The 12,461-nt window shown below is 43.3% G+C and overlaps 1 protein-coding gene across 6 annotated transcripts in view; it reads right to left on the reverse strand.

Annotated features, from left to right (window-relative positions):
* SLC16A14 (solute carrier family 16 member 14) overlaps nucleotides 1-12,461 on the reverse strand; it is a 52,651-nt gene that overhangs the window by 35,884 nt on the left and 4,306 nt on the right. For 2 of the 6 annotated variants that reach the window (XM_077488554.1, XM_077488555.1), the window contains exon 2: nucleotides 3,299-3,446. The exons of 2 other annotated variants lie outside the window; for them this stretch is intronic. In XM_077488554.1, the coding sequence (XP_077344680.1) occupies nucleotides 3,299-3,310 (12 nt within the window). In that variant the 5' untranslated portion in view covers nucleotides 3,311-3,446. Of the gene's footprint in view, nucleotides 1-1,161; nucleotides 1,251-3,298; nucleotides 3,447-12,461 lie in introns of all 6 variants that reach the window. 2 more of the 6 variants (XM_077488560.1, XM_077488557.1) reach the window with 2 other exon arrangements.

The raw sequence follows: 12,461 nt of genomic DNA on the forward strand, positions 1-12,461 counted from the left end.
ACCAGACATTGCCACCAGCGTGTGTTGTCCTGCAATCTTAAGATGTCTGGTTACCAGTGTAAAAGATCAGGAGGAGCTATAACAGACAACATTAGGAAACCTGTTGCAGATGAAATAGAGCAAAGAGGAAAGAATGAGTCAAAAGAAATCCCACACTGCCAACAATTAGCTAAAGACAGACAACTTTAATAAAATTTTTCATCTCATTGGACTTTAAAGGGAACCTGTTATCTTTACACCACTCTTGCTCCAAAACCTGCAACTACAATGATATTGATCCTCAGCACAGTTCTGAGACAGCCTCCTCAGTAAGATGAGCTCAGGTGTGTTCACAAACAGCACGTGCAGGAAGTCGGCACTGCGGAGCGCTAATCACAGGCATTTCCCGATGCGCGGCTGCAGAGATTGGGGCAATGTCTCACTGCCTGTGATTAGTGCTGTGCAGTGCCGACTTCCCGGCGGGCTCTGCACGTTCTGTTTGCGAACACACCTGAGCTCATCCTCAGTCACAGTGAAGCTGAACTCCAATGTACAGTAACCCACAGCAACAACATATATCATTGTCATTTCATCAAAGCAGTACAGGCAAATCAATAAAAGAAATTGTCACTACAGGTTACTGTTTTTTTTCTTCTTAAATATATATAACTAGCCAATAAAGGGAATCACTTAAACTTCTTAAAGTGGTATTAAACCCAAAAACAATCATGTAATATACTGGGCCTACAGTCCTTAAATGCAGTGGCTGCATTTGTATTATTTTTTAAGCTTTTTTTCCCTTTATTTTCAACTGGTGATTCAGTCAGTAACAAATTTCCTGTCTTAGGCCTGGTTCACAACGACTGCATTAGAACCCAGCCACTGTTGTGCAGTTGGATGACAGAAGTGTCGATGCGCTGAACGCAATGTATCATACTGTGTACTTTTTTTAAACAAACTTTACTGAAATGTCAAACAGTGACATTTCCTTAAGTTATATTGGCTCCAACATGGTGTGAGGCCGTGGAATGCCTCACACTGCACTGCACGAAAAAGAATACTGCATGCTGTACTTATTTTTAATTGCAACATGGTGGTTTGAACTGGCCGGGTAGGAGACAAGGCATTTTGCATTGTCTTGCAGTAGGACTGCACTGGAATAGCCACGCAATGCAGTCTTACCCCATGTGGTGTGAATAGGCCCTTCTGGTATGATCTCCACTCTGGATGGAGGAGCAACAGAGATACCCTTGGACAGCAGCATTGTCATTCTGGGGAGAAGATAGTATAAGGCCCCTTTCACACATGCGGATGGTATGTCCGTATTTCATCCATCCGTTTGCGGATGAAATACGGACATACATTCATCCCTATGGGATAGCGGGTGTCTGCGGATGAGCATCCGCAGACACCCGATTTCGTCCGCCTCCGCGACAGTCCGATTCTGCAGACGGAGGAAAATCCTATTTTTCTATCCATCTGCAGAGCGGATCGGACGAACACGGACAGACGGTCCGTGCTCATCCGATCCCCCATAGAGGAGAGCGGAGATCTGACAGGGCGGTCCCTGCACAGTGTGCGGAGACCGCCCTGTCCGCCGCCGGCTCAGCGGGGACAAGGGAGCGATCCCCGCTGAGCGAGCGGATCTTCACGGGGCGGATCATTACTGATCCGCCCCGTGTGAAAGAGGCCTTAGACGTACTAACACATTTACATGAACTTGATTAACAAACTAAAAATAAACTCCAGCTAACACGTATTAGGCAGTTAGAGCTTTTTTTTTTCATTCCTTTAGATATAATGGTTTCATGTAATGAAAAATAGCTGACCATTGTATATGTTTTGTCTCATTCCTCTAACTGCCTCTTTTGTACCATTGCTTAGCCTGTTAAAGGAAGTTTAAAAATAACAGACTTGCTGGCTGAATCAATACATCTAAGTATTGGTAAGCTGCTATGTAGAAAACCTTTGGGTTTGGGTTTAATACAGTTTCAAACTTCAAACTTTTCTTCTTAGCCTATGCCTAGCAACAAGTGATGCTGATCTCTGCTCCATGTGATTGGAGCAGAGATCAGTGTTCAATAAATGAAAGCCCAGCCCCCCAACAGTTAGTAACACACCCCTAGGAACACTTAACCCCTACACTGTCACCCACTGGTTAACCCCATCACTGCCAGTGTCATTTACACAGGAATCACTGCATTTGTATAGCAGTGATTGCTGTATAAATGACAATGGTCCCAAAAATGTGTCAAAAATGTCAGTAGTGTCCGCCATAATGTCGCAGTCACAATAAAAATCGCTGATCGCCGCCATTACTAGTAAAAAAAAAAATTATTAATAAAAATGCCATAAAACTATCCCCTATTTTGTAAACGCTATAACTTTTGAGCAAACCAATCAGTAATCGTTTATTGTGATTTTTTTTTACCAAAAATATGTAGAAGAATACGTATCGGCCTAAACTGAGGGAAAAAAATGTTTTTTTAATATATTTTTGGGGGATATTTATTATAACAAAAAGTAAAAAATAATGCGTTTTTTTCAAAATTGTTGCTCTATTTTTGTTTATAGCGCAAAAAAAAAAAAAAACCCACATGGGTGATCAAATACCACCAAAAGAAAGCTCTATTTGTGGGGAAAAAAAGGACGTCAATTTTGTTTGGGAGCCATGTCCCATGACCGCGCAACTGTCAGTTAAAGCGACGCAATGCCGAATCGCAAAAAGTGGTCTGGTCTTTGGCCAGCAAAATGGTCCGGGGCTGAAGTGGTTAAGTGGTTAATTAACATGGTACAACATTCTACTACTGCTCAATAATCCTAGAAGAGCAAATATATAACAGATCTACATCTCTGCACAGTATGTCAGCAATATCTATCTATCTATCTATCTATCTATCTATCTATCTATCTATCTATCTATCTATCTATCTATCTATCTATCTATCTAGCTAGCTAGCTATCTATCTATCTAGCTATCTATCTAGCTATCTAATGTATATAGCAGTGCACCTTGAATTATGGAAATGCTGCCTATATGAAACCATACAACCATGCAAATCCAATAATCCAATAATAGACCCAACACTTTCCATAAAATATTGCCACCTATACTGACCGCCGCACAGACAATTATCACTCTGGATGATGTAATGCATTCTCTTAGCACTGTGTTCAGTTTATGCAAATAAGCATCATCCTGGACAGAGCAGATGCCGCCAACAGAGATTGGACCTAGCGCTCTTTTTCTATTGAACCAAAAACAAATTAAGAACTATTACTGCTGAAAATATTAGAACATTTGTGACCAATGACTTACCTGAAGCTGCATAATATGGAATGAGCTCAGAGGCTGGTCTGGTCATCTTACATGTACTGATTGAAGAGTGAGCAGCTTGTGATGAAGCATGTCAGAATCCTCCCAGTTTTGGGATGGACATGGACAATAGTTGACACAAGGCACTCTGCTGGAATTTACACATTGTATAATTAGTCTGAGGAAGCAGTACCAGGGTGTAGATATTAATGCTAGCAAGGCAAAGTCAGCAAGATACAAAGTCCACAGTAATAGTCTTAAATGTTGGCATTTTAATGTTCAAACTCCCACCAGACAAAGGGAAATGAATTGTGTTGTAACAGGATCATTTCTGTGAAAGACAAGGTATTGACAATGATTTCCTAAACTTTTATATGGTTCTAACAGCTAAATGACTTTATGGTCTCTTATCTCTGGAGATAAGCTGCTTTCAGGCACCTTGTATTCTACTGTATAGCTCTAAGGCCTCTGTATAGAAAAAATGATCTAATCTAGAACCTGTCTGATAAACAATTTTTCTACAACATAATTCATTTGTTCATAGATCTTAGCAAATAACATAAAGGGGGGTACATAGCTGTCCCCAAACACATGTAACATGGTAACCACTGCAAAGGCTACAGAGGGCCACTGTTATTCATGGTCCTCATACAGCATTCTCTTCCACTAGGGCAAACGCTTCATTTACTTAAATCATTTAGTAATATTATTGCCAAAGTATGATTTTTATTTTTTAAAATTTTAAGGTAGCATACTGCTTTCAAGAATTATCTGCAACAGATCCTTTGAGATTTCCCTCTCCCAACCACAAACCTGCTTAGCTCCACTATGTTCCCACTCGCACCCAAGATTTTACTCTCTTTTTATTAGGTCTCCTTACCCATTTCTGAAAGCTAGACAGGCAGCTATGGTTATGGCTTCGGTTTTCTGTGTCACCTATGTTCTAAATGCTGTTCTTTTGTGTTCCATCACTCTTTACATTATTACCACAGTTTAATCCGCTCTTGATAAAAATGGTTTCCTTAGGGAAGAGTTCGGCAACTGTCGATCGCAATCTACCCGTTGACCGCAGGCAGGTGATGGGTAGATTACAACCACATCCCTGCTTTGCTGACCAGTGCTAGATGACACTCCTTCCACCCAGCCTTCTCCTACACTTTCATACCCATGAGCGGGGGGCGGGAGGTAGCACAGCTCAGGACAGAGGGCAGGAACTGCCCAAGTTAACTTTGTTAACTGACTGGTAGGTTATTGGTTGCTAGGACACAGGGCGGTCCTAGTAACCAATCACCAGCTAGTTAGTATGAAAAGTTAACTCTGGCTTCCGCTTCCCCCCTCCATCTAGAAATATGCTATCCTTCGCTCTCCACTGTGCTGTAGACCTGAATAGGATAGAGCAGAGTAGAAGCCTGCTCTATGGACACAGGACACTGCTTTGGGGGGGGGGGGGGGTGATAGGATACTACTGTGGGACCATGGGAACACAGGACATTACCGTGGGGGCACAGGACACTATGGTGGGGAGGGGCAGAGGACACTACTGTGGGGGGGGGGGGTGGTGAGAAGGGGGTCAAAGGGCACTGCTATGGGGGGCAGAGGTTATTATTGTGTGTGGGTAGGAAACACTACTGTGGGGGAGCAGAGGTTACTGCTTTGGGGGCACGGGACACTACTGTGCATGAGGGACAGGACACTACTGTGATGGGCACAGGACACTACTGTGTAGGGGGGGCAGAGGGCACTATTTTGGGAGGGGGCAGAGGACACTACTGTGGGGGGGTGATGTGAAAGGGGGACAGAGATCCCTACTGGGTGGGCAGAGGACACCACTGTTGGGGGTGATGTGAAAGGGGGGCAGAGGTCACTATTGTTGGGGAGTGGGTGGGTGCAGAGGACACTATTATAGGGGGCGGTCAAAAGATACTACTGTGGGGGGTAATGTGAAGGCGGGCAGAGGACACTACTGTGGAGGGCAGACTCCAATATTGTGTAGGGGATGATGTGAAGGACACCACTGTGGACGGTGATGTGAAGCAGGGAGGGAATACTATTGTGACACACTGTTTTTCGTGCAATCATTTTATTGGGGCTTGATAGTTTTTTTGTTTTTTAAAGTGTTGCACCCTGGGGATCTTTGCTCTCTTCCACATTGTCCAGGTAGATCTCTACCTCTCAAAGGTTGCCTACCCCTGCCTTAGGGTACTGCGCTCAATGCTGGTCACAGCCTAAGATGGAATAAATGCAAGGATTCTATTCAGCTTTATATTATATAGTATATCTTGATGTGATGGTAAGAATACAGTATATTACTTGTCACTGGAAAATCAGACTTGAATCATTATTCTATTCCATGTTGCACTATCTACATTGTAATTCTATGGGGTTCTTACAATAAACAGTTAAAAGAAATCAATGTGTGTAGAGCTGTTACCCTTCTTAGTAAATTGCCAGTCACTTTTTAGATCTTACGTAGTAGCAGTTAGTCACAATTAACTGGATCTTTTCTGTAAGGTTAAAGATGTTTTGTAGGTTGTCCAAGCCAATTCTTTAGCTCCAACAAGTGTATGGAAATGTAACTGGTGGAAGCAGAAGCCTGACAGGGGATAATCACCAAGTAAGTTCTGCAGTGTTATTTACAGAAGTGATATTTAACCCCGCATGGAAATGTCATGTGCTGTGTCCTAGCATCCTCTTAAACCTTCCAGGCATGGGCAAAGCTCTAACACTTTCATGTAGTGTTTGAGCTTGCTGCTAGCCCCCCCCCCAACATAATACTGGTCCATCACTATGAAGGAAGGTCTCAATGGTCAATAGGAATGCACATGAGGCAGAAGAAAGTGTACAAGCATCTGGATGTGCCCAAAATTTGCCTGTCAGAATGGCCTGGGAATTGGCCATGATAGGAATGTTTGGTGGTTGTTGCAGATATGTAGGGTTAATAGGGTTACAAGTTTGGGGGGGGGGGGGGGGGGTGAAGAGTTATTATGTATTTTGTTTTTAAAGCCTAAGTTTAGGTCATTTTTTAAACTCAGCATTTAATGAGGGGCTTCCTTTGTGCTGGTTATGGCTTTCCTAGATGAAAGTCCCCTACCCTTCCCCCAACCCCCTGCTGCTGTGGGGGTAATTAGCTGGACCTGTCATAAACAAATGTCTAGAGTGCTGATTATGCCCGCCATTTCTGCCCCCCTCCTCCATTTACTGAAGCTTTACCATAGCTTCCATCAATGAAAAGTGGTCTATGAATGGAATGGAGGACAGGTGGAAGAGTAAAAGGTTTGCCTCCTCCATTCATAGATAGATTTTTATTGATGGAAGCTATAGTACTATAGTACAGCCTCTATGAATGCAAGACATGGGTGGATGGGGGATCGATGGTTGTAGTCTACACTCTTGACAAGTAGCTATGGCAGATCTGGTGGCTGTAATAACCCCTCAGTACTAGACAATTATCGTTGTGAGATATGGGGGGGGGGGGGTGGAATTGGCAGAAGAATCTAGGACAACTAGCACCAGTACTACAGACATTTCTCAATGGACAACTAAGAACAGCCCAAGGGACGTTTCTTCATTAATGTATACACCACCCCTTGCTGATTTTTTTTTTAACTTAGATTTTGAAGGCCAACTTCAGGAAAAATGTTTTTACTTTATTTATTTTTTACTGTAGATTTGGGAAGAATAATCACTTCTGTTACTGTCCATGACTTCATTGTGGGGGGGGGGGGGGGGGTATTTTTAACTTTTCATCTTTCTTCCTGATCCTGGGAGAGGCTGTCGCTGGGACAAGAAGACACATATCTTATTAAACTACAAGTTGTAACTAATTATTTTACCTTTCACTGCTAATGGTATTTTCCTAACACTCTAATGCCCCATACACACGATCAGATTTTCAGACAACAAATGTTGGATGTGAGCTTGATGGCTGAAAGTCCGATCGTGTGTACGGGGCATAACACTTAACATACCACCTAAAGCCCAATTCTATAGTTTTTTTGTTTTAGACAGCATGGGGAAGGGTTAGAGCCTCTATCAAATGTTTATCACCAGCATTTTCTGTCCTGATGGGAACTAAGAGGAAATATCCTTAATGGAAACGGAGAGAGGCTCTGTGGAGTTGGGCTTTAAGTGATATGGTAAGGGTTCCGTTTAAATTTAGGAGTTGGGTTAGATGAATGTTAATTGTATGGAAAATGATCACAGGGCCAGGACACAATTTTCCTCTAAGACACTGATGTCCAAGCTGTGGCCCGGGGGCAAGATGTGGCCCTTTACTTGCTTTTATCCAGCACTTGGGACAATGTTTCATCCTCTGACACCAACAATGGGGCATAATTCCCACCACTGACACTTAACAAAGAGGCACAATTCCTCCCAATGACACCACCGTGGGGGCACAGTTCCTCCCACTGACACCAACAATCGGGCACAGTTCCTCCCAGGGACACCAATGATGGGGCATGATTCTTAACACCCAGTGATACAAAGGATCGGGCACAATTCCTCTCACTGACACCAAAGGTGGAGCACTGTTTACTCCTACTGATGCCATGACATTGTCTACTTCCAATGGCTACAGTCCATCCCCCCCACAGTCTGAAGGGCAGTTTGGTCCTTTGTTTAGAACGTTTGGAGACCCCTACTCTAAAGCCCCCTACATAATGTCATGAGACATCTGCCGGTTCAAAAAAAAAAAAAAAAAAGGCCAACATTCTATCTGTGTGTATGTCAGTCTGTCTGACAGAAGCTGGCCATTCGGCGCTCTGCCAATGGAAGAGAACACTGATCGGAGTGTTCTGGCAGGGGAGCCGCCCCCCTCTCAGAACACAATAGCTAAGCAGGGGAGATCTCTGGACTAATTTTGCATGGTCAGTACAGTGTCTCCAAAGCTGTCAGGTATTTTTTTGTGCAACCCGCTGGCTTGCACGAAAAAAAAACTGTTAGTGTGTGCCCGGCTTAAGACACTAATGACATTGGATTCTCTGCGCCAGACAAAACATGCCACAGTCAGGGGGCCCAAAATCAACTGTCAAACCACAGCTGCCACAATTCTGATCTATACTTTACTATAAGGTGACCATATTTTTAAAATGAAATTCGGGACATTTTTTTTTTTTTTACTGGTAATGGCGCCAATCAGTGACTCTCTGCCCATCGCCGCCGCCGCCCGCCTCACAGCATGTCAAGTCTTACTCTCCAGGCCCCGGCAACTACTGGGTGGGGAGCAGAGGAAGATTGATCTGCCAGGGAAGGCAAGGAGATAAGCAAGCAGGTGGCTGGCCGGGACTTGAGCCAAGTCAGAAGAACATGTGAGCAGAGCTGAATGGGCATGCGCCCGAAACTGAAGAAATATTCCCTCCGTTCCGACCAGCACATGATCATCAGAAAGGGGCACAGATATTGGAAAAAAATACACCCCCCTAAGCTAGTAGGAGTGGCGGAGTGGCGATGTATAATTATGATTTTTTATTTTTTATTGTGCACTGACTGTATTATAAATTGCCCCAGTCCCTGTTCAAATCCAATCTGGGGACAAAACCAGGGACAGATGTGGTCCGGGGACAGTGTCCTCAATCTGGGGACTGTCCCGGGAAACCGGGGATGTCTGGTCACCCTACTTTACTAGCAACGATGTCCATCCCTAGTCTGGGCTGTGAGTTGCACATTTTTGTCTCCAATCCCATATACTGTAAATACTGTATATTCTACATTGTTCTATAGAAGACAGTAATGTTCAATGTTCAATGCATAACTGCAATCCAATGTCCAATGATTCACTTGCCCTTACAAACTTTCCCTGATAATCATTTATTAATGTTTATAACACAATTTAAAGTAGAAAAACAAAACTGACCTTTCACACACTTTTCTAGTACCTAGAACTTTAATGAGACAGGACACTTTAACACAGACTTGGTAACTCAAAGGTCCAATTTAACTGTGCAAACAGATTCTTTTTTCTATTTATTTCTTCCTGATCCATCTGCAGAGTAATAAGACAAGTTGCAGCCAGGATATGGGGATTTCCTAGTATACGATTATTTTAGAAAAGCGTTTGCAGCAGGATTTCTGTAACCTAAGCCTGCAGTCCTGGGGCAGACAACTGTGACAGTTATGAAGAGATTTGAGCCTGTAGCAGATGGGGGAATACATCATTCACATGTAGTAAACCTGTTTTATAATCTACTGTATCTCCTTTTTACTGCAGCAAGACTGATAAATCTGCCCGTAACCAAAGCATTTTGGAGCATAGAGAACAGCTGATGTATCTTACCAGTCTGTGACGTTGTGTGCATGCGACCCAAGCCAAAGGGCATACACTATGGGACAACTATGATAATTATAGTGCAGTGAGACAGAAACGATTCTTGGTTTCAGACTGTTACCATTGCCTTAACCACTTGCCTACTGGGCACTTTCATCCCCTTCCTGCCAAGGTGAATTTTCAGCTTTCAGCCCTGTTGCGCTTTGAATGACAATTGCGCGGTCATGCAACGCTGCACCCAAACAAAATTTTTATCTTTTTTTAGACAGATAGAGCTTGCTTTTGGTGGTATTTAATCGCCACTGGGTTTTTTATTTTTTGCTAAACATACTAAAAGAGAACAATCATTTTGATTTTTTTTTCTTTAGTTTGTTATAACATTTTGTAAATAAGTAATTTTTCTCCTTCACTGATGTGCTCTGATGAGGCTGCACTGATGGGCACTGATAGGCTGCACTGATGGGTACTGATGAGACAACACTGATGGGCACTAATGATGAGACACTAATGAGGCTGCACTGATATGCGACACTGATAGGCGGCAATGATGGGAACTGATAGGCGGCATTGATGGGCACTAACAGGAGGCACTGATAGGTGGTATTGACAGCCATCACTGATGGGCACTGACAGGCCTCATTGATGGGCACTGACAGGAGGCACTGATAGGTGGCACTGATAGGCATCACTGATGGGCACTGACAGGCAGCACTGATGAGGAGGCAGATTGGCAGCACTGGTGGGCACTGTTGGGGCTGCACTATCAGGACACTGATGATCAATGCCATGATTATCAGTGTAGATGTCCCCTTTGTGGATTGCCACTTATCGGCTTTCCTCTCCTCACACGCTGTCAGTGTGAGGAAAGGATTGCTGGCAAATCCTGTTTACACTGTGATCAGCTGTGATTGGACAAAACTGGTCACATGGTAAAGAGCCACTGTGATTGATCCTAAGACCACTTTCACATTGGGGCGCTTTGCAGGCGCTACATCGCTAAAAATGGCGCCTGCAAAGTGCCCTGAAAGAGCCACTCCTGTCTCTCCAATGTGAAAGCCCAAGGGCTTCCACACTGGAGCGGTGCGCTGGCAGGACACGAAAAAAAGTCCTGCTAGCAGCACCTTTGGAGCGGTGAAGGAGCTGTGTGTATGTATACCGCTTCTCCACCGCTCCTGCCCATTAAAATCAATGGGTAGCGCGGCTATACTGTGGGCAAAGCGCTGCTGCAGCAGAGCTTTGCAGGTGGTTTAAACCCTTTCTCGACTGGCTTTAACCCTTTCTCGCTATTTGGCTGCTAGTGCCCCACTAGCAGCCAAATAGTGCATCGAAATTTACGGTAAAGCGCCGCTAAAAATAGCAGCACTTTACCGCCGAAGCACCCACCGCCCCAGTGCCTTAGGCTTAATTTACACGGGACGTTTTTACAACCTCTCCTGAACGATTTAACTTGACAGATAGTAACCCACGTTTAAAACGTCAGTTTTGCCGCGTTTGCGTTTAGAAGCGTTTGAAAAAAAAAAAACATGAAAAATGAAAAACACCTGTAAATGAAATGTGGCTAAACGTGGCAACTCGTGTTTAGCCACGTTTTGTTTATAGGCGTTTTTCATTTTTGGCTATTTCGAGAAAAAAAAAACACGTTTAAAGGCATATATATGTAATTGTTTCTTTCATGTCTGTCTGTATAAAAGCTGTTTTTTAAAAATAAAATAAAGAATATCAAAAATAAATTTAATGTAGCTCTCCTCAGCGGCACATTCTCCCCATCCACTAAACTGGCTGCTCTGTTCGGCTCTCAGGCCCAAAGTACCGATGTAATGCCTTCAGGATTTGCTATTTGGTGATGTTGAATGTGATTGCCTTCTGGTTGGGGATCATTGGTAGAGGAACAGGCTGCAGCAGGCATCTTGCAGCGTCTTCCATGTCCTCTTCCCTTCTAAATTCACAGCGGCTTCTGCCGTGTGTCTCCTCCCCTCCTACTAGGCATCCAATAGGATTGCCTAACCTTTCAGCCAATCGGGAAATGGGTAATAGACCTGTGCTTCCTGATTGGCAGAGAGGTGATTCAGTGTCAGCGGCTATAGCTGCTAACAATATTCACTGTGTGCTCTCCTGGCTGGGACAGCTACCTGCACCTCCCCGCCAGAAGAACACAATAGGTACACGGGTAGGATTGAGTGATTTTTTTTCCCTGCAACTAAAATTGCTCCATCTATGGCTGGCTTTATTCTAAAAAAGTAACCCATACACGTCTTCTACAAGTGATTTTAACCACTTGACAACTGGGCACTTAAACCCCCTCGTGACCAGACCAATTTTCAGCTTTCAGTGCTCTCACACTTTGAATGACAATTACTCAGTCATGTAACACTGTACTCAAATGAATTTTGTGTCCTTTTTTTCCCACATAGAGCTTTCTTTTGGTGGTATTTGATCACCTCTGGGGTTTTTATTTTTTGCGCTATAAATGACAAAAGCCCGAAAATTTTGAAAAAAAAACGCATTTTTCTTTGTTTCTGTGATAAAATTTTGCAAATTATTATTTTTTTTTCATGAATTTTGGCCACAGTTTATACTGCTACATATCTTTGGTAAAAATAACCCAAATTAGTGGATATTATTTGGTCTTTGTGAAAGTTAGAGAGTCCACAAGTTGTGGTGCAAATCATACAAAATTGATCACATCTGATGTACTGGTGGTCTATCTCATTTCTTGTGACCCGAACAAGTCAGGAAAGTACAAATACCCCCCAAATGACCCCTTTTTGGAAAGTAGACATTACAAGCTATTTAGTAAGAGGCATTGTGAGCTTTTTGGTGTTGTCCTTTTTTCCCACAATTCTTTGCAAAATTAAGATTTTTTTTTTCACAAAATTGTCATTGTAATAAGTTATTTCTCTC

Source organism: Lithobates pipiens, unplaced genomic scaffold (genome assembly GCF_037356315.1).
Source record: "Lithobates pipiens isolate NorthernLeopardFrog02 unplaced genomic scaffold, aLitPip1_a1.2 Scaffold_18, whole genome shotgun sequence".
Classification (NCBI taxonomy): Eukaryota; Metazoa; Chordata; class Amphibia; order Anura; family Ranidae; genus Lithobates; species Lithobates pipiens.